We start from the raw sequence: 23,614 nt of genomic DNA, 5'->3' as shown, positions 1-23,614 counted from the left end.
GCACGAATCAGATTAGGTGAGGAGGCGAACCACGCACGTGGCCGCCTCAAGCCGTTACTTAATACACCGATGAGATAAAAACTCAGAAGAGTAAATAATTATTACTTATGCAGTCTCTCCGACTGAGAGAGGCCCCGAGGATGAAAAGAAAACGATTTGGATAAATTAATTTACAGACCTATTAATCGGTGAACCAACGGTGATGTCCTCGGGGTGTCTGCAGAGACGTCCGCTCTCGGCCGGCTGTAGAAGGAGACTGGGCTGAGCTCATGGCTTGCGGGAGGCAACATGGCGCCCCTTCGCGCCGAACACAATTACCGTTACAACTTAGCTGTAGCGTGCCCCGGGTTACTATTAGAAAATACATAAATCCTTTTACAAAAATTATTAAATTACTTCCATGTCCAGACCGTCTGTAATAATTACTTATAAGAATAAAACATGGTTCAAATGAGTTGCATGCTAGTTCCTCCGTCGCCCGCTACGGAGCGTCCTTGTTCGTGCTTGGACTTATTAAATAACAAAAGATCATGAATTTGTTAATTAAAAGACACTCACATGCATAGCCATCGTTACACTGTTTTGGGGAAGAAAGAAAAGGAATTACAATATTAATTAATATATATTAGGGGTGCGGCGCACTGCATCTAAGTGCCCTCTTGCCGGGCTAGCAACACACGCACACACGAGCGGGAGGTTTGAACAGAGATTGTGTTTGGGCGGTGTCATATCGGGCTCAAAGGGGCCGCAGGCCCGGACGACGTCATATATAAATACATGTTTCAGATAATATAGTTAAAAATACATTAATTTGTAAATAAAAATTCTTTATAAAATTCCAAATAACTGTTATATATTTTTTGACAGTTTCAGAATTTTTTTACAAAATATATCTTCTCACACTTAGAAAGAAATAACCCAGTCTTGTAGACTTTGTTACCTGACTCACCTTATATTTGTTCTTTGCAGTTTGTCTGGAACACATGCACATTTATGATTACTTTATTTAAATTTATGTCTGTCATATGACTTAAGCACTTCAGTTAATACACAAACACAACATGTCCACCAATTTTTGCTGCAGATTTACTCATCTCGCAGACGAAAGTTGTATGGTTGGCAATAATATTAAAACAAAACTGCACTGTCTTGCATTTTGCTGTACGGGGAGTGTGAATTAAACCACAACAGTGATTACAGCCATGGGCGAAAATCTGTAGGATTCCCAGAAGGGGGGCCCGTGGGATAAAGTTTGTTATTCCCATTTCTTAGTTGCGATTTTGCAAGCGCAAGCAGACCCCCTCAGAGATTACAATCTGGGCTCCCCTCCCTCCTCCCTGGGATCAATGCCCTTGATCACAGCAGTACTACAAGTCCTTGGTGTTCCCCCAAATGTTACACTTGACCCGTGTGTTGATTTTCTAGGAATTGTTCTCGACACTAGTTTTTCATGACCATCATGATTCGTGATATTACCATGTCTCTGTAATGCAGCAAGTTACATGTATTCAATATGTGTACCTTCAAAATATAAGCACCATCCCATTAATTCAGTGGTTTTGTGTGTTATTCTACAAATTAAACATGCAGCTTTTAGTTTGTTAGCATATTGCACTACCAATTTTATTATGTAAATCAAGCAATAAATATTTTTTGTGGTTTTAATGTAGAAATTCATGAAAAAATAATTTTTTTGTAAAAAACTGAACTAGAGGGTTATTTGTAGGTATTTGTATATATGAGTATTTAGTTTACAAATAATTAGAATGTAACTATTGTTTTAAATAAGTTAGCATTAAAAATACAGTACTAATTTACAATAATAGATGCTAATTTATAAAATAAGAGATGCTAATTTTGGGGAAAAAATAGATGCTAATTTTCCAGCTCTTAGTATGTCTTTGCAAGAGAGAAAGGTTGATATATAATAATTAGCAAGAAAAAAGGAAAGAATTTTTTTTTTGTTTTGGAGGCAATATTTAAAGCTTTTTAAAGTGAGTTTTCATAACTTTGAGTAAAAAAAATTTTTTTTAAATAAAAGTTCAAAGATTAATTTTGTTCAAGCGTGTGTTCTCTGCTTTAGAGGCCGATCACACAATCAGAACACCCTGCAAAGGATTTTTAAAATAATTTCAATTAATTTCAAAATAAATTCCAAAAGGTAACTTTGCAAAATACCTTCGCCATGGGTTGGTTTAAATATCAGTAAAAAAAAAAAGTTAACCAAAAGCTATGCTGTCGAATTGGTCCAACAGTAAAATTCAAAAAACTGCAAAATCATTTCCACTGACAATTTATTTTGCTACCATAAACATACAACTATTCATGCTTGAAGCTTATAAAATGTAAACTGGATTTTTCATTCACAATTTTACCATTTCCACTGGACTTCCCCAATACAATTATAAAAACATTAAATATAAAAAAAAAATACCATCAACAATTTTCATATACATTTTTAGAATTGATTACCAACTTTAAAACTACGCAATTTAACTGGCGCCATTATATTAAAATTATTTTGCATAAATAAATTTGGATACACCAATAACATTCCTAAAAACCTTAATTACAATTTGTTAACAGGTGAGAGATAAAATATATATAAAAAAATTTCTAAAACAACTTTTTTAAATAGTTTTTTTAATATCTAAAACATTAAAAGATTATTTGGGACCCCTTAAAAATTATTTTCTCCTATGGTGAATTTAACCACTAACTTTCTAAACAGTATATTCCTAGAAAGGACAACCGTTTTCTTCTTTTAACGAGTGTAATCACAATTGTTGCAAATGCGGTCCAAATCCGGGAGCTTGCGAAGGCATCAGGGTTCCTCATTCCATAATCAAAGTAGAGTATTCATAGCCACGCTAATAAATCCGGCCGACCAACACCATAAAAAGATTGGAGCAGACAGTACTTACAGTTCGTGGCCTCGTATTTGCGGAATCGAAACTCGCATACTTAAACTTCATCTTCGGCACCAATGACGAACTATTTAAAATGGAAGCCACCTGTTTCACGTCCCACAAGGCTGAGCATTCGTGCTCCCAAGCCTTTGTCTACCTCAACACACACACCTACAGACAACATGTCCCTGCTCGTGCTGCAGCCGGTTAGTGAATCTCTCCAGCTGACAGCTTAACTCACTTCAAGGCAGCCACCATCACCACAGGCCAGCCACTTGAGTCGTTCTTGCACACAACAAAACAGCCACCGAAACTTGCGTGCGTACCAGCGCCCAAGACAGCCATAGCATGGGCCATCGTAGGTGCCGCGACAGTTCACAAATACACTCTTAGCGCAACTCCTCCTAGAAGCCGTCCAATCAAGTGCAGGCTCCACTTGTGTAAACTTGCCAAAAAAATAAGTTTCAGCCTTTTACTTTTAAAACATCTTTAAAACTTAACTTACAAACATCGCTAACTTTACGCTTAAAATAATTGACTCAACAAAATTATACCATTTGATAAATTTCATACCATTTAATGAATAATAACATCTAAAAACATAAATGAGCTAAAAAATTTAATTTACAAGGAAAAACTTACATTCGTAACAAGGCCAGGAAAAATAGCTATTCTTTTTATTTGATTATCTTGCTGAAGTGTATATGAAACGTGATCGAGATGACATAAGGTTACTTATTATCTTAGAAATTAACGGAAACATTATTGTGGATCTGCATAGCATGTTAGACCTTAAAGAATAGTGACCGATTGATTATTGGGGAAATCTTTACTAAAGAAACATAAGTACATGATTCTGGTAAATAAATAATGAACAGTAGCATATTATAGAAAAAGTACATTACATGAGACAGAATAACAAAGGAAAAGCTGCATGCAGAAAGCAAAAATAAATACATAGGCTAACGAACTGAGTGCTTTAGGTTAAGAACATATTTCCTCAAGAAGTAGGGTTTTTATGTAAGACAGTACATTCTTTAGCCAGGATCAATTTTTTTTTAAAACTGTTGTGTTTTTACCTTTCCACTAATTATGTTTGTGACGGTTGCCATCGTTCTTTGCAGATTGCCCGAGAGGAGTGGGCCAAGACGCTGTGGGTAAACCTGAATCCCAAGGCCCTTCAGGACGGGATTGACACCTTCCTGCGTGAGTTCCGTCGGTTGCATGCCGATGCTCGACAGATGCTGGTTGGCCAGGTTCTCGATGAAAACATGAAGGATTTCAAGAGAACCGTACCTTTGTTTGTTCAGCTGAAGAGTGAGGCGTTGAGGTAATGTGCACGTTGTGTCATTGTTGCTGCTAAGTAAAGTGGAATGCTAGTTTTGTTAGAAGTAGCTTATTTTGCAAGCATATACTATAAAATATTATTCTGCATGCTAAACATTAATGATTCGAATAATTATTTCCTTGAATATCTGTACAGGCCTCGCCACTGGGAAGAGCTGATGAACCGGACCGGCCAGCACTTCGACATGTCGGCCGACCGCTTCACGCTGGAGAACATGTTCGCGATGGAGCTGCACCGCTTCGAGGACATCGCCCTGCAGATCATCAACAACGCCATCAAGGAGCTGACCCTGGAGCAGCAGGTGAAGGAGATTGCGAGCCAGTGGACCTCCATGGAGTTCGTGGTCAAGAAGTACTCCAGGGGCACCGAGGACCGCGGGTTCATCCTGGGGCCTCTGGACGAGGTTGTGCCCGTCCTGGAGGAGAACTCCATGAGCCTGCAGGGAATGGCCGGCTCCCAGTGAGTTCTTTCTCGTGTTCTTGCTTCTGCCAAGGCAGTCGGGGTCACCCACTGGGAGGATGCATGGCACAAGTTGTGCCATTGTAAAAAATGTTGGGGGAAAATTTCAACAATTTGGGGGAGTGAGAAAAATAAATAAAACATTTTACCTAACAATTTTTGTCAGGTGACGTTGATTGCCCTTAAAATGCAGTATTTCGCTTAATATTTAGCGTTAGATTAGAATCAAAACACAATTTCAATAACTTATTTTTCAAATATTTCCTCTGCATGCGGGAAACGTAAAGGATGTTGTAGGAGGAAGGGTTCTCAGGGAATTCTATTCCCCCCCCCCCTCCCCCCCCCACACACACATATACAGACACACACATACAGACACACACACAGACACACACACACAGACACACACACATACACACACATACAAATACACACATACATATACACACATACTGCCCCATCTCATCTGTTCACCAGTTGTCATCTCCATTGACTTCAAAGTTAACAAGATGCATAATTGTAATTCATTCAATATTTTTTCTACAAATACTGTGACATGAAAATGCCATTACAACAAACACAAAATGGTCTAAGCAGAATTATAATTATGTACAATTAGAGTGTATTTCCAATTAATGATGATATTTAATGTCATATCAATCATATCATCATGCTGTAGAAGTTAACAATATTTTAAATAGAATGTTTTATGATTAATTTTTGGACATTGCCGTGTGTTGCACATTATTTATGAGAATCGCAAATAATTTAGACTAGAGAACTCATCTATGGTACTTCAGATTGATCATCAAAGTAATCATTAGTTAAGGTTTTGTAAATTTGTGTTGACCGATTCTTTAACCTTCTTGTGTATAGTTTACTGAGTCCATAACTTTTGAGTGCAGAACTGATTCATAATTCTAGACTATTCATTTGAGTTCTAAATAAATTTAGTAGCAAGTAGTGTAAAGACTTAACATTTTATAATTTTTTTGTTATTTGTACAGATTTGTCAGTATTGGTGTCTACTTTATCAATCTGACTGTCTTTCTTTATGAATGTCTCACAAGGCATGTTTGTTCAGATTTCATTTTGTAACTACATACAATATTCCATATGAATGGCAGTTATTATGAAGAGTTAAAGAGTAAAGAGGTAAAGTGTAGCTGTGTGTGTTGAATTAACAGTCACAAAGACGGTGATGCAAAACCATTAAATTACTTGTGTATTGTGCCTTATGATCCAGCCCTTAAAATATCAAGTGTACATAGTTTGTGATGTTTGATGTGTTTATTTTTCTTGCAGGTTTATAGGACCCTTCTTAGGGCTGGTGCAAACTTGGGAGAAAAATTTGTCTTTAATTGGGGAAGTTATTGATGCATGGATGGAAGTTCAGCGTAGATGGATGTATTTGGAAGGCATTTTCTTATCGGGGGATATTCGTGCCCAGTTGCCAGACGAAGCAAGGAAATTCGATGACATTGACAAAGAATTTCGTAAGGTGAGATTAACTTTTAATATCATAACTAGTAGTTTCTTTGTTGTCTTTATTAATTAGTTACATACAGTATAGTCCTGATTATTTGGGTGTGGGTTATCCAGTTTGCAGGTTAACAGTGCCATATTTCACTTCCATAAACCATAAACACAAAAATATTTTTTTTAACTATTTTTTTTAAATTTTATTTTTGTGATCTATTGATGTAATGGAGCGTTTTATGCTGTGATTCAAGATGAAAAATGCATACGTAGTTGGTAAGTGTTCAAATATGTTTGAGCAAATTATAAAAAAAAAATCCCTGTAAGCTGTGCGTGCTTGTGTTCAACGTGGCCTTGTGAACCGTGCTCGGTTGATGCAGGCATGGCGCTGCTGTTCCGTGACTCACGCGAGTGATATCTGGCCTGCACAGTTTCGAGGTGGCAGTCGCAACGCAGCAGTATTTTTTCTGTCATAATCTTTAAACAGTAATAATAAACGCAAATAAGTGGTACTTGACCTTCAACAAAAATTTAAAATATTGACCATCTGCATGTAAAATACCGCAACGTAAAATACGACTATGTTTTAGTGATATGCACTGCAACTTTTTATCTAAATTACGTCTAACACTTTAGTACCTGTTACGTACAATCTTAAGTAGTGTTTGTCTAGATAGGCTAGTTGGGATAAAAATGTTTTAACTACAGTAGAATCCCGCCGATGTGACCCCCCTCTGATGCATCCATTCCGTTTATACAACTGTATTTTGAGAAACTGTGAAAAATTTGAGCAGAGAAAATCGAAAATTTGAGTAAAATCAGCTGAAAAACAAGTCTGTTACACTTTGTTGGGCGCTATGTGTTGACGTTTATCTTGGCGAGAACTGTACTCAGTGGCGTAGCCAGGATTTGTGTATGGGGGGTGTTAAGAAGCATGCGCACCCCCCCCCCCCCCCGCGTATTAAAGCGGGGGGTCCGGGGGTTCTCCCCCGGGAAAATTTGGATATTAAGGTGTAAAATAGTGCTATTTTAGCAGTTTTCGGGAATTAAATTTAAATATTGTAATGGTAAAAATTTTATTAATTTTAATATGAAATTTGTTTGAGTGATGAATAAGAAATTAAAGATTTGGTGCTAAGGGGGGGGAGGGGATTTGAACCCCTAAAACCCCTCCCCCCTGGCTTTACTGTAAGCAGGCAGGCATACAAAAGACGGCTAAAAATAGATACCACCCCTCTAGACTGTCCATGCGGCAGTGTCTAGCCGAGCTCGACGCGTCCACTATCGCACGAAAAGCCGTCTCAGCTGTCATGTTATCTTACCCGCCGGCACGAAAAGCCACTGTGGTAGCTTCTACGAGAGCATAAGAAACTCGTCCGGTTAGGTTGGCGGTAGTGGCGGCTTGACGTCATACGTGACGTGACACGATGCTTACCTCTCCCATCCCCTGCTAATTCTTCAAGGCTCATCCCTCCCAGAACCGCAAACCATGTAAAAACACCCTCCCCCCCCTTTTTCAACTAACATTCAACACATTCCCTCCCTTATTTCACCCTTCTGCGTGAGAAACTGTCAGCATCCTCCTCCCCTCCCACACTGTGTGTGACAAAAGCCAGGTTGTATAGTCCATTCTTGGTAAAATAAAAATGTTATGGGCTTATACGACAGTCCTTCACCGTTAATAAATACTATATAAGTTTAAATTATTATGATACAATTTGTTTATTAGTCACACAGCAGTTTCTGCTGAAAAATCACTAATACCTCGAATTTTATTGAATAGAAAAATTTAGCAGGGCCGTAAATATATTTATTTTACTGCATAGTTACTTTTCCATCTGCATTTGAACATGTTTTTTTTTTTTTTTTTACGCTGTGAAGGGTCGTGGAAAAGATAATTGCTTGAGCTGTCAAAATAAACATCGCTGACGGCAAGGGCGGGAGCGCATCCTGTCGGTCTGTCACTGTGATTATCTACTCCAAAAACATGTCGCAGCATTTCAGGATAGCACTGTTCTTATATCTTTCATTTATAGCCGATTCTTTTCTACCTGATCCACACAAGTTCCTTCGCCACGTTTTGAACGAAAATAACAGCCAGCTAGCATAGCCGAACTCGTGTGACGTGAATTCACTTAGCGTGAGTATTTATCGGAACCCATTGTTCGGGGTATGCGAGTCCGATGTGTAATATGAATTTAAAAAGTTGTCTTTTTTACACCATAGACTATTTGAATATCAAATCTGAACACAGGCGATTTTTTTATGTATTTGGATTTTTTTTCTGGGGGGGGGTAAAAATTGGCCCGAATTCTCTATTGCGACCATTCCGTTTTATAAGTCCGTTTTTCCGGAAACCGTGAGGGGTCGCATCAGCGGGATTCTACTGTAAACAGTTTTTTTTTGTTATCTGTGAACATCTTGCCAGTTGTTATCCCGAATAATTGGGGTACTACGTCTACTGTATTTAAATATTGGATGAGCCGGCCAAATTCTTGAACCCTCGAACCCCTGAATCATGGAATACCATCAAATCTATTATAATTGAAAAATTGAGATTGGAAGAAAAAAATTGAAGAAAAAACATTGGAGGAAATGAAGAAAGTTGAAAAATTTTACACTGACAACTCTGAAGTCATTAAACCTATTTGTATTTTTATTTGTACCTATCATATTACCATTTGCCAAGATATTGTGCTTGCAATACTAAACAAAGGAAATTAAATTTTGAAATGGATTATTAAGGAAACTTGGTTTATGAAACGAACATCAAAAGGGAAAAATTTCTGAACAACTTTGATATAATTTTTTTTCCTTGTACATTATTTAATTTTTTACCCTTAAAACCTATATTCGGATTGGAAGGGTAGATTCAAGGTACACTATGTGACTCTAATTCTAGATTTGGATTCAAGAATAAAAGAATTTATTTCTAAAATAAAGTAGAACCTTGATTATCAGTACCCGATTAACCGGGTATTCGGTTAACTGGGTTCTCAATTAAAAATCAATTTGGGGGGGGGGGGGGGGGGGGGAAGGAATTAAGACTGTGAAGTGTAATTCATTTGAGAAGGGACAAGAAAGGAGTGAAATTAAAAATTATTTATTAAAAGTAGAAATGAATGGACAAAGAAACAGACTAGAACTGCTTGCGAGAAGAAATACTAGTCTGGGTTGTATTGCATAACCTAAATACATTTTAATTGGATTTTCCATGATTTTCGCTTATCCGTGCTGACCTTCCCCCCCCCCCCCCTCCAATTACCCCAGTTAATCACGGTTCTACTTTATAATTTAATGAAATCAAGTTGTGGAAAATATGAGTCATGGTAGTGGAAATCTGGCAATATTTTGTACTGTTACCTTAGGAATCTCATACTTTATTGTACATAATGTCATTGTGATGATTTGTTTTGTATTTTCCAGATAATGTTGCTAACAGCAAAGAATCCAAACGTAAAAGAAAGCTGCCTTCATCCAGGCCGCATGGAAGTTTTGATGGGTCTGCTGGATGGTTTGGAGCGGTGCCAGAAGTCATTGAATGAGTACTTGGACTCAAAGAGGAATGCTTTCCCCAGATTTTTCTTCATTTCTGATGATGAGTTGCTGTCTGTCCTCGGCAGCAGTGACCCAGGATGCATTCAGGAGCACATGGTTAAGGTTGGTGTGAAGGCAGTTTTCAGATCAATATGTGTGGATAGTTGACACAAACAACACAATATAAATATACTACATTTTGGATTTAAAATAAAATAACAAACAGTATAGATTACAAAGGTTATTTTTATTTAAAATGTATTTATATTTTTTAAACAGTTTTATTTAAATGTTATTTCTCTTAAATGTTAAATTTTTGTTTTGTTTTCAAGTTGCAACATACTTTGAATTCATTAGACTGTCTGTTTTATGTCATCCATTATTTAAAAAAAAATATCATGTATTTCTTTTTGGTTTGGTAACATTCACAATTTTTTTTTTTACTGTCTAGCATGAGTTTGATTTCTGCCGTTATTTTGCAGATGTTTGATAACATCTGCAGCCTAAGGCTCGGTGCCAACGATCAGAACCGGAAAATTGCATCTGCCATGAACTCTTGCGAGATGGAGGTGATGCAGTTTAGACAGCCAGTCTTCACAGAAGGCCGCGTCGAGGAATGGATGAACACTGTGCTTGGCGAGATGCGCAGAACTAACCGTTACATCACTAAAAAGGCTATATATGATTACGGGAAGGTGCGGAGACCAAGGTACCAAAAATAAACTTTTTTTTCGGATAATACTCAATGCATGTAAATTCTTTCCAGATGTATTAACTATCCTCCATGGGCTTGGTTTCAAGACCTTTAAATGGTCTGAACGTTTGGTTGTTGATCTCCTACAATTGAGTGACTCTAGTTAAAATTCAGCCTTCAATTGAACAAGAAATTTTCTCTAAGAGGGTTTCTCATGTTGATAATCCATTGCATTTGTTCCTGTCAACTTAAGCCTCAGCCATTCTTAAAGCTGGCTGAGAGTGCCAGTTTAGCTTCTCAGACATAACAGTTGGCTCCTTTTAACGACAGCGCAGGAACATTACTATGTTAACTGTGTTAATTCGTTGATAGTTGTGTAAAAGGATATTTTTGCCTGATTTAAAGTTAAAACATAATTGTTATAGTGCATTAATCGGTTAAACATACTGGGCTGAACTATCGTAACATTTGTGGTAATTTTGACATAAAATAATTTGGGTTGGAGTGAGGGAGCTAGCTGTAAATTAAAATATCAAAATATACACGCAGGTAGCACCTCTCCCTCTGTGGTAATCTAATTGGCACAATGCCAGTCTACCCCCTTTGCATGTTCGGCAAGCTTCCAGAGTGGTGTAACTACGATGCCATTGTTCTCGGAGTTTTAGGTGTCAAGTTGACCCCGACGAAAGACTAAGAGGCTGGGAGAGGACAATGAATTGAAGAGGTTGAGCAGTAGAGAGATGGCCACTGTCGACCCGAGCTCCAGTAGGGAGAGTGAATAGTAGACTTTTTAAAAGTGTGATTACTTGGTAGACAGACAATTAAATTTTTATAACTTGATTGTAGTGTTTTATTGCATAATCATCTGTCACACTGTTATTTTAGGGCGTCAAAATTTAGAAAAAAAATTTTCTTCAGTAAAAGTTGCAAGATATTTTTGGTCCCGCTGTTGTGTGGGTAGTAAACATGACCTTGCCAAATATCACAGGATAGTTTTCAAGTTGTAGTCAGGTGGTGTGACAGTTTTAATTAGAAAATACAGTAATTACAGGAAAACTCGTTTAAGATGGTCCCACACAAATATGATTTCCCATCTAATACAGTCAAATGTTTGGGTCCCACCTTTTTGTCCATAAAAATGTTGCCCAAAATCTTCTTTTCCCGTATCAAACAATTTTTTATTTAAGTTTAAATACATTGTTTGTTTGGATATTACTGTTTACTTATTGATTAACAAAATGAGAAGTTTCCGATGTGTAAATTCTCTTTTAAACACCATTTAAAACGTTTTACCCTTTATCTGTTCCATCGCCGCTGTGTAGCATATATGAAATGAAATGAAATTGTAGCCAAGCGCTAATTGGAATCATATGTTTGGTTACATTGAAGCCTGTATGGAGTGCGCACACTTAGTCTAGTTTTGATAGCTCACCGATCGCATGAAACGCGCACACTCTGTCTTGTGTTGAGTAACTACATTTAATAGCCTGCACTCTTTCATGGTTAGTGTGTACTACCACGACGATAGTTATGGGTATGCGGAATTAGTTCCGCCTCACGTTTGGGGATTAAGTTGATACAAAATATGTTTTTTCTGAATGACTAATTAATTTTCATTGTTTGGTGTTCTTTTATATACTCTGCTTTTTAATTAAACATAATTTCCTTGCAACAGTTTTGTTGTTATGAAAAAATTAACCTCTTAAAAAATGTTTTCTCATATAAAAATTGCACCTCTACTTTACAAACTTGATTTTTACATAAAATGTGTGACAATCATGCAATAAAAAACAACAATAGTGTAAATATAAGTTGATAAATAAAACTGTAACTAATCAATTGGCCTATCCTTTTTGGACCTTTATTTCACACATTATTAATAATTAATAAAAATTTAAAGAAATGCTTATTTTTTTAATACAAGATGATTTTAATACAGTCTTTGTCATTTAATGAAGTATTACTTGAATTGAAAACAAATCAGATGCGAACCACCATATCCACAGAGTTTTTACCATTGCAATAGCCACGCTTGTACACACTGTCTCACCCTCTTTCTTCTTGTTGCTCTTTCTCTTCATTTTCTTCCTTTACTTTGTCTTCATTGTTGGTTCCATTGTTGGGCTTGGCTGGGCTGCCAAACAAAGCTGCATTGGTTATCTGATCAATTTACAAACTGCTCGAGATTTCTTAAAGGTGTCTGATGTTGTGAATAGTATTTAAGAGCCATTACATTTGCCTGTACGGTTTAGTTTATAATATTGGATGGCAAATAGGTTTAAAATTGATGTTTTCAGACATTTTATGTTCAAAAAAATTTGGTGCATTTCCACTGTAGAATCACTGCTAAAGTCCCATAGAATAGAAAGTAATTTTTAATGGAAAGTTATTTGCCTAGCTTCTGATTTGATGATACACCAGGTAGGTCTGTGATTAGTAGCCCCGACGATTTAAAGGAAGAAGGGGCTTAAACTTGTTTGGGAGATTCAATAGTACTTATATTTCAGTATGATATAGCAATGAAATCATTCCGTAAATCTAAAATTTATTTGTGTTCAATGTTGAAAATAACTAAAATTAATACATAATGAAATACTGTATACTGTACTAATACTGAAGCAGGTGAAAGTAAATTTGCTAGTCTCTGTTTATCAAGTCTTACTGTGGTGTTTGAATCTGTTACCAGGCATGTGCTCTGAGTTGGTTGGGCAGGAAAACAAAAATACAAAAATAGGATTGCACCACAAATTGTAATGCCCCTGGGAAGATAAGCAAAGGTGTGGCGCATCAGGAGGCTTAAAATATCGTGAAAATAGCCTCCTGTTTTACCCATTTCAATAGTCCTGATGTTAACAAAATGCTTTCTGATTTCCTATTTCCTGTCTTTCCTGTCTCCTAGAACAGAGTGGATGCTGGACTACCAGGGAATGGTGTGTTTAGCTGCCAACCAGGTGTGGTGGACAGCAGAGGTAGAGAATGTGTTTTCCCTGATCAAGCAGGTGGGTACACAGCTGTTGGATCCAGGTGGTTGTCAATGATTATACGTTTATTACAATTTTTGTGTTTGTATCAGCAACGTTAAAACTCTCCAGCAAGAGAGCTTTATATTGCTTCTTTATATTTTTGGTTTTGACTTCTTACCAATACATACTTTCATCACCTGAGTAGACTCGAGATATAATTACACTTAGTTTATAGTTTGTGTGGCTTTGGGACTTATGCTTTAACTTATTCTTCCCTTTGTTTTGTTAATATTGTAATATTGGTAGATTTATCTCATGACTGGTTTTGTTTATACTTGTTGTGTATTATGTACATTTAGATTTATATTATGTTTGGTATACCACAGTTATTCACTCAGATTATGTTTCACCTGCTAATTTTCTGCATCTGTCTTTAGGCTAATTTTATAGTTCATTATTATATAATTTGCATAATGTAGGTCTTGCTATGTACTGAAGAGCCATGATATGGTAACGTGTTCATGATTATTTTTAAGTATTGTTTGTAGACTTTGTGTTTTCTGGTGAAGTAAATTATGTGTGTTACAAGCGTATGTTAATCAAGATGCAACCAGTAAAATCTTTTGCACTACTGGTCGCCACTAGCCTGGTTTATCATCATCCTAATCTCTTTGGCTTTCCGGCCCTGAAGCATTGTGGTGTTTAGTTGCAGAGTGTGTATAGCATAGCGTATAGGTGGGTTGGGAGCAAAGGATGGAAAACATATGGCTTTATTTGTGCTGTATTGATGTGTGAGGTGCCTCCATACAGTCAGGGATTGAGATAAGGGAAAGTTGCTGCCTCTATAGTGTAACAGTGCTGACTGACAGATTATAACACAGTACTCTGAATGTGTTAACAGAAGTGTCCTTTCACATCAGCACCATTATGATTAACATGCATCAAAATAGCTTTGAAAAGTGGATTCTGCACAAGCTCTAAAACACAGCTTATGATTGCTGCTTTCTAGGGAAGGAAGGAGGCCATGAAGGAATATTTGCTCCAGCTGAACAGGCAGCTGGATGAATTGGTGTTGCGAGTTAGGTCCGAGCTCACGAAGAATGATAGAAGGAAGTTCAACACTGTGCTGATTATTGACGTGCATTCCAGAGACATCATTGAAAACTTTGTCAGGGACAAGTAAGGAATATGCTTAAAGCTTAATTGAGCGATATATTTTCTCTGGACAGTGTTAAAATATTTGTGTGCTGTACATAAATTTTTATGTTGCCAACATTATTCTGCTCTTTGTACATATTTTTATTTAGTTGCTTAAAACCATGTTAGTGTAATGAAAAGTCCATTTTCTTAACCATAATAAAAATTACTGATTAAAACCAAGTATAACATTCAAAATAACTTAATGATAATTTTTTTTTTTCAATATAAATTTACTACATATGTTAGCTAGAACTTTTTTTTAAATTTCAAGTTGGGTAAATTTTTATAGTAAAATTCGTAAGTTAAGTTTTTTTTTATAAGAGCAAGAAAGCTTACAGGATGGATATGAATATCAAAGTTAAGTAGCTCTGAAAATTTTTTCATTTACAACTTAAATTTTGCTTGAGTACTGAATCAAAGACCCCTATTGAACTATGTTCTTACATTAATAATTGCTTGTTCCACTTTTTTTTATATCAATACATTTTAATACTTGTATTTTTTGCATGCTTAAGTAACCTACAATGCAGATAAAATAAAATATTTTTTTCTTAACTAACTTTTTTATTTTATTTATTATCTAGTTTAAATGATATGTTTTGAACTTGTTAACAGTTATTATCAGAACTTGAGAATATTCTAAATAATTAATTTTAACTCTTGTGATACTTTTACAGAACTAATTTCATTATTACACATTGCATTTGTTATTACATTTTCTTGTCATTACTATTAAGGAATTTTCCTGTTAATGTATAACACTTATAATTTTTGTTTTGTCTGAAATTTTCTCAACCAATATTTTCTTAAAATATTCTAAAAGAAAAATATAAAAAAAAAATTACACCATTATTCATAATAATCTCAGCTTTAAAATCATGTTTATTAAATATGTATTGAGAAAATTTGTGACCTAACATTAAATGCAAGAGAGCGACCAAGGAAAATCTCTTGATTAATAATAACTACTAGAAAATAAAAAACTACGAACTTGGTGTTTGAGACTGAGCTGTAACATCTAAAGAAAATGGAGGGCATCACAAAAGTAGTATGCTGTTGCAACTGAAATCCAGAAATCTACTAATAAATTTCAGTGTCTTATACAGAGGCAAAATTATCAAATACCTGGACCTTAAAATTCTGGAACTACCATTACTGGAAACTGAAGTTCTTGTGAACTGCTCATTGGTACATTCCATTTAACTATAAATTCATCATAGAAAAAAACAATTTTGAATTCTTATCATAGGATTTAATCTCATTGCAGTGTAACTAATGCACAAGAATTTGAATGGGAAATTCAGTTGAAGTTTTTCTGGATAAAAGAAGTAGACAACTTGATCGTGAAACAGTGCACAGGTACGTGAAAGTGGTATTTTAATTCTAATGTATCTTGTGGTTCTATTGTTTGGCGAATTTTTTGTGAGCAAGTAATATTTTTTGAGAGAAAATTCATTAGGGTATCTGTTACAAGAGTGGAACTTTAAATTTATTTTATGTATCAATATTAGTGTCAAATCTCAGCAACATGGGTGTTAACTGCTTTTCATATTTTTCCTTGCATTAGTTTAGTAGGCACTCTTCAGCCCTCCAGCTCTTATTTTGAGCAAAAAATTGTTAATCATGAAGCAGAAATAATATTAATTATTAACAACTGCTGTCATAACCAAATGTGTAAACCATTTATTTATTGCAACTCCGTTCTATTAATGCTAAATGTTTAAATAGATGATTAATGCATGTATGCAGATGAGTTCTGTCTTTTTTTGTTACAGTTTTCTGTAAATAAAAAAAATTGTTATATCTGTTAATGTACATATGTATTTGGATGTTGGATGGGATAAATTTGTGATGGAATGATAACTACACCAATATTGACCAAAAATTGACTAATAACCATGGTGAAAGATCTTTGATCTAGCATTCTATGGTTCGGGACATTCTGTAATATAGAACCAATCGAGCTGTTCATGTGTAGATATTTTTGGGTGAATTACGACTGTTCACCTTGGCTCTAAGGTCGCATTACTGCACTGCCTCCACTGTCGGCGTTTTTAGTTCTCTTAGAGTTCAAATTTACTGATGGTTATCATATTGGTACTGTGTTTCCTGTTTTCTAGCAGGTTACATTTCACATTTCTCATTTTACCAGTACATTATTTTTTTAAAGATTTTGTGCTCATCTGTATTTTCTCTTTTTATAGAGCAACTTATTACAACTTCTTTAAATACATAAAAAAAATATATATTTTTTTTAGTATTCCCATAAAAAAGGATATAGATGTTAGTAGGCCTGTGCGAATACTAGTTTTTTGATGCGAAGTGAATTTTAAATCAAATGTTTAAAATATTTGTGTAGTGTAATCGAATTGCGAACATGGTTAATGGTGAAGGTTTTTTTACACTTATATAAAATAATACAGGACTGACAAAAAAAATTGTTTAATGTTTGTAATGTTTAAACTTATTAAGTGATTAATCGATTGGGCTCTTTGTATAACATCATTCAATAAATATTATAAAATAACCATGCATAATATTAAAATTGAGCATTCATAAAAACAAATTCAGTGCCTTTTGATTTTTCAGTAGCAACTTTGTTCAAGCAAAACATATACAACACAAAAAAAAAATAATAATTTTTTTTTTCATGAGCAAATCTTAAGCGTTCAAATGTAGCAAACATTTGCTACCAACATGAAGCTTCACATCAGATGAGAAGCTTTGCATCAGAATTGAAGCTTCGCATCATAACTTCATAACTGAAGCTTCAAATAAAACTAGTAGCATATTTTCTGGCGAATTCAAATCAGATTTTAAAAAGAGTTTTGATTGATTTGCTTAGTCGAAGTTTCGCACAGGCCTAGATGTTAGATGATGCAGCAAAATCGCTAACCTGGCATGGCTGTGGTTCCAAAAGTGCTGCGTTAAAGACCTTTCTCTGTAATTAATTTAGAGGTAGGAGCAATAGTTATCTTTGAATTTGTAAACTGTAAAATTGAAACACTACTTAATGAGCTGGTTGCAATTATTCTCCAGGAAGCTTTGAGTACGGATACGAGTACATGGGCCTGAATGGTCGCCTCGTCATCACACCACTCACGGATCGCATCTACCTGACAATTACACAGGCTCTGTCAATGCACCTGGGTGGAGCGCCGGCAGGTAAGTAGGCTGTTTCCAGGACCGAAACACTGCCTTTATATGTTATGTTGGAAATTTTTGTCTTTATATTGACTTCACGTTATCTTATAACTATCGACACCAACCCTGTGTGTCCCTTCGGGTCCACTAAAGCCGTTATGATGCACCGCCACTTCAATCAGTGCCATCCGTGCCACTACGAAACAGTTAAGAGACTGCAATATCAATAGTCAACCCTTTCATTAACCAACCCCAGCGGAGATCCTGGATGCAGTGGCAGTATGTGGGTGACTTTTGACCGGGACAGCTGTGTGTGTTTGTGTGTGTGTTTGTGTGTGTGTGTTTGTGTGTGTGTGTTTGTGTGTGTATTTTTGTGTGTGTGTTTTTGTGTGTTCATACTACTTTAAGCCAATTGCCTTTGTGTATGGTACTGATGTCAGGTAGCCTCTACACATAAGTGCTACACAAGAATGGATGGTAGTTGCTATATTTTTCACATTAACAGAGTGGAAAGGATTAATTTCAGAAAAGGAGAGGATGGAGACATGTCGAGCTTACGGGCACAGCCTCGATTGGTGACAGTACCCATCATCTGGTGTTTGCATCCTTTTTGTCTAATTAGCAGTGTCCTACAGGGTATCTTTGCCGGGCAACAGGTGACGTCATGACCGTAAAAACATTCACCAACTCATGTTTCACAGGGGCTAGTGCATGGCTCCTCTTCTTTCTTGCCTAGCTGGAGACCTTTCTGAGGCAACCCAACCACCTCAGCCATTCCAACCATCACGCCCTGTAGACATCACTTTATGTTTGTAATGTTTTCTCAGTCTTGTATCATCCCTGATATATGTTAGAGGTGCTGTGTGGAATGAAAATAGATTTTATTCAGGTCTGTATAGGAACACTCTTGAGTTTTTCATGATTCAGTGAAACTGTTTCGAGGTTATAACATACTACTTGTTGGTGGGGGGTGTTTTCAGGACCGGCTGGTACAGGCAAGACTGAGACGACCAAAGACTTGGCCAAGGCGCTGGGCTTGTTGTGCATTGTGACCAACTGTGGAGAGGGAATGGACTTCAGGGCCGTGGGGAAGATCTTCAGTGGACTTTGTCAGTGCGGAGCCTGGGGGTGTTTTGATGAATTCAACCGCATTGATATATCGGTGTTGTCCGTCATCTCTACCCAGCTGCAGACCATACGCAATGCATTGATGTTGAATGTTAGCCGTTTTAATGTACGTACCAACCATTCTTAAATTTACCTGTATCATTATTTAAGTAAGAAGTCTGTTCCTGCCTTAATAACATTAAAAAAAAAAGCCACAATTTTACCAACACTTAAACTACAGTTCCCAAAATATTTGAGTCCAACCATGTCCATAGAAACTGATTGAATCAAAGTTTTTAAAAGTTGATTTTTTTTCTTTCTTTTGGGTAAAAATAAAAATTATGGTTGAAATGTTATGTATTGAATTTACACAGAGAGTTAATATATTTGGTTTGAGAAAAGACACCAGAAAACGTAGGTACGTATATGGTGCACTTGTAATTGCAAATCATTTTGTGGGTATCCCTGTTGAATGTGAAACTTAAAACACTTACTTGTGCATTCATTCTAATGAAATAACTTTGGTTCAAACCACGTTGTTATCTCTATACCAGTGTTGTTTGGACAGTTGTGGAGCGGCAGTTTGACAGAAGACTGTTTTTTTTAATATGAAGACAGTCGAGACTAGTCAGACGTCTGTGTCATGTTAAAAGTATATAACTGCATGAGCTTCAACAGCCAGAAAGTAATTGTAACACACTAGTGAAACTATGGTGTTAGTTAGCAGTGAAATAAAAAAAATCATACATTTAGTTGAAATTTGGTATAAACTTATATTTTCAACTCCTCATTTTACCATCTTGATGGGCTCTACTACGAAGGAATGGGAGTGTTTTTGAACTTATGTGCAATCAAACTTATGCTCTAATCAAATTCATTACGTATTCAAGCACTGAGTTAATACTAACTCTTTATTTTCTTTAGTGAGAACTATGGAACATCATCAAATCGGACAGTGATAAACCATAAAACTGCCTAAATGAATTATTTGAAATTTAGATCATCTTGTTGACTGCAAAAGTTATAGATGCCCGTTTCAGCATAAACTGATACATATCTCAAACACATATAAAATAATTTCTTGAAAATACTGGTCTTAAGAGTCCCTCAATTTAATAGTTGATTATAGGCTATGTTTTGTACTTTACACAACAAAAATGACATTATTTATAGACTAATTACAAACTTTAATGACCAAGATAAACATAATAATTTTCATGATGATAAAATAAGTGTGAAAAAGTTGTGTACCAATTTTAATAAATTGATTTCCTAGGTATCCAATAACAGTTGAAATATATTTACAATTTGTTATCATTATGATTTCTTAATTATATAATTAGCTGTTATGTTTCATTATTTTTAATATTCTGTATTCTAGAATATACTATTTTTTTCTTGTGTGTTTCTGTTTTGAATTTTTTTGTTTGTTTTACCTTTTTGCTTTCATTTTATTTTATTAAAAGTACCTGTTGATGTCTCATTAACTGTACCTGTGTTTGTGTCATCTTTATGCACGTGTATTTCACACCCTGAGTACAAGACTATCATAACTCAAAAATCAGTGCAATACTATCACAACTCAGATGCCATAGTCTTGCACATATTCTTATATAATGTTTTCCAGAGTGCAACACTACATTATTTTCCATAAGTCCCATAAAAGTAAATATGTATAATATTGCGATAGTCTTGCAGTGCCTAGATAATGATACTTTCCTGCTTATGGTAAATATATCTCATAAACTCAATTTTTTGAGTTACGATAGTTTTGTACTCGGGGTGCGATTTGTTGTTTGTATATATGTTTTGCCTATACTTTAAAATGTTTTCAAAACTGTTGGTGGGAATATTACAAATAATTAAATAAATATTTATAATTGCAGTTTGAAGGCCAAGAGATTGCACTGGATCCTAAGGTAGGTATCTTCATCACCATGAACCCGGGATACGCTGGTCGCACGGAACTGCCCGAGTCTGTGAAAGCTCTGTTCCGACCGGTCGTCTGCATCGTGCCGGACCTCGAGCTCATCTGCCAGATCATGCTCTTCTGCGAAGGATTCCTGGATGCTAAGGTAAGATTTGTCGCCTTTTACAGCTTGTAGCATGTGAATTTGTTTAAAATTGTTCTGTTTGTGACAAAACAGTGTACCTCGTAGGCTAGTTCAGGCTTATTAAAGAATCATATACATACAAAAATATTTATAATTTTTTTTTATAAAGTTAAAGTTTATTATTGTCTGTAGCGTAAAAATGAAATATTTTCCCATTAAATCTTACATAAAGTACTTGAATGATCAGATGTCTTTAGAATAAAAAGACAGCATAGAAGGACAAAGACATAGTTGTCAAAACAATTATTGTAAAAATCTAGCATGGCATTTCTTAGGATGTGGTGGCCATTTTCATTGGCTTATTGCAAGAAAATTATTTAGTCTCACTTTTGAAATACCCAGACATAATCAGGATTAAAAGTATCTTATTCAGGATTAAAGGTACTTTAAACTCTAACTTTTCGACAACATCAAAAAAAGTAAGAATGCTATCAGTATGTAACTTTTTGTAATACTTACACCATGGCTGCTTTAGGAGGAAGGGGCGGAAACTGTGTATTTTATTGAATAATAAGATTGAATAATGGAATGAGGAGCACTTTAATTTGTTCCAATCGACCCAGCTGCTGGCCAAGAAAATGACAGTGCTGTACAAGCAATCAAAAGAGCAGTTGTCGAGACAGAACCACTACGACTTTGGTCTGCGAGCCATCAAGTCTGTGCTTGTGATGGCAGGAGAGCTGAAGAGGAGCACTCCAGACTACTCGGAGCAGCTTGTCCTTATGAGGGCTCTTAGGTCAGTGCGAATGAATGTCCGTTGTCCAAGCATTATCATAGGTAGAGACAAGATTAAAATGTAATGAGGAACCATGGGGGCTGAGTAGTGTAATCACTTGCCTCCCATCAAGAGATCATAGTTTGATTCCTGTCAGAGTCAAACCGGGATTTTTCGCTAGTGTAGGAATGTAGAGGATATTTCCGTAAGCTGGCGGATTTTCTTCACCCATTCATTCCGTCATTGCTCTATTGTTATCTCATTACCCTTCATTGTCTCTAATGACCCCAATGTTGATGATGCCCATACATTAAGCCCAAGCACATTCATTCATTTATTTGTTTGTTGATTTGTTCATTCTCTCCACTTATTATTACATTAGTAGATATTATGTGTTGTCTTAATTTGTTTCTAATTTAGTTTCTAATTATGATAAATTAAAAATTTTAGCACTTATTTTGTACCAGAATGCTGTAGATATAATCATGCTTTGTCTTTAGGGACATGAACCTTCCAAAATTTGTTTTTGATGACGTTCCACTGTTCCTGGGGCTTATCAATGATCTTTTCCCGGGACTGGATTGTCCTCGTGTTGGCTATCCTGATTTCAATGCTGCTGTGACGAAAGCTTTAAGCGACTCTGGCTATATAGTGCTGCCTGAGCAGGTAATGTTAATTCGTTTATTACTCATCTTGTTTTTTATTTAGTGATGACTTAACTTAGTGTTGAAATAATAACTTTGTTTGAGCTAAAATTTATTATTATGTATTTTAGAGTTCCACTTGTACCATTTGTGGTCCACATAATATTTGTCTTACTTTTTTTGCCTTAAAAGTTTTTTAGTTATTAAGGTTAGTTTATATAGATCTTATAATGAATTTTTTTCCTTTCCTCACATAACTGAAGTCTTGCCTGTGATGACTGATTTTTTGTAGCTTTTCTTTCTTTATTACCATATGCTTTGTTTTATGTTATGTGATGGATATTTTCTTTAAGTTCTATTATTTGTACTGTTTACTTATGCACCAATGTTCTTCTTTTTTACAATGTTCTTTTTTTTGCAAAGTTCAATTTTGGTTCTTGTTTGAAAATACTTACCAGGTAAAACTATCGGAGCATGATTGGGTCTCCAGAAAGACACGACTGATAAAAGCTCAAAAGTTAATTTAATGAATAGAAAAAAAAATGGTTTACTTCCAGTTTAAATGGAAACAAACTTAATTGGTAAATGTTCAGACTTACCGCAAACATGAAAAATCTAGAAAACAGGAAATATTAAAATTGTTAGTTAACTAAACTGTACACCTATCCCTCACTTAGAACATGTGTTAAGATTGCGCGGATTCATTTAGCACAATGTAAATAATACTGCCCCAGTCTTGAATAGCACGTCTGTAAATTTTAGTTAGTAGAAATCTCGGCAGGCAAAAAAAAGTCGAGCACGGCGACACAGTCTGTTTCAACTTCTGTAAACAACAGATATGCCATGGGATACAGAACAAGGGGGGAAGAGATGCGCGCGCAGGTCTGACTACGCTATCGACTGTTGTACAAACATCAGCTATGGCAAGTTAAATTGTGGCTATGGAGTGTAAAGGACCAAATGTTTTTACATCCGCGCGTATGCCGCCGTGCCGTACCATTGTCGCCTGGCCACAAACCGGGCCGTGAACTCAGTCTAGCCAGTGGCAGGGTATTCACTCAAACTAAAGCAACGTCTGCCATTCAGCTGCCGGTAACTGTACGTGCTTGATCACTCATAATGCATTGTGTTCAAGTATTTGAGACAAAACTAGATTACGGCACACAGATTGTCATAAAGGCCACGCTTATGTTGGTCTGACTTTAGTTTTAAGCAAGTCAACTGTGCGCACAATCGTACGAAATAAGGACTCTTACCAAAAGTTTATATAAGTCTGATGCTTTGGTTCTACTAGTGGGAAT

General features: G+C 35.9%; 1 protein-coding gene across 1 annotated transcript in view; it reads left to right on the top strand.

Moving 5' to 3' along the window:
* Positions 1-23,614, top strand: part of LOC134534735 (dynein axonemal heavy chain 10) — a 426,663-nt gene that overhangs the window by 295,234 nt on the left and 107,815 nt on the right. Inside the window, exons 27-39 of the mRNA XM_063373236.1 lie at positions 4,034-4,239; positions 4,393-4,716; positions 6,022-6,217; positions 9,622-9,855; positions 10,215-10,441; positions 13,326-13,425; positions 14,399-14,568; positions 15,857-15,948; positions 17,629-17,754; positions 18,714-18,967; positions 20,727-20,915; positions 21,518-21,690; positions 22,170-22,335. Coding sequence (XP_063229306.1) covers positions 4,034-4,239; positions 4,393-4,716; positions 6,022-6,217; positions 9,622-9,855; positions 10,215-10,441; positions 13,326-13,425; positions 14,399-14,568; positions 15,857-15,948; positions 17,629-17,754; positions 18,714-18,967; positions 20,727-20,915; positions 21,518-21,690; positions 22,170-22,335 — 2,457 coding nt within the window. The remainder of the gene's footprint in view (positions 1-4,033; positions 4,240-4,392; positions 4,717-6,021; positions 6,218-9,621; positions 9,856-10,214; positions 10,442-13,325; positions 13,426-14,398; positions 14,569-15,856; positions 15,949-17,628; positions 17,755-18,713; positions 18,968-20,726; positions 20,916-21,517; positions 21,691-22,169; positions 22,336-23,614) is intronic.

This window comes from Bacillus rossius, chromosome 8 (assembly GCF_032445375.1).
Source record: "Bacillus rossius redtenbacheri isolate Brsri chromosome 8, Brsri_v3, whole genome shotgun sequence".
NCBI lineage: Eukaryota > Metazoa > Arthropoda > Insecta > Phasmatodea > Bacillidae > Bacillus > Bacillus rossius.
Note: the sequence above shows the minus strand (reverse complement) of the source record. Positions and strands in the feature narration are given on the sequence as shown.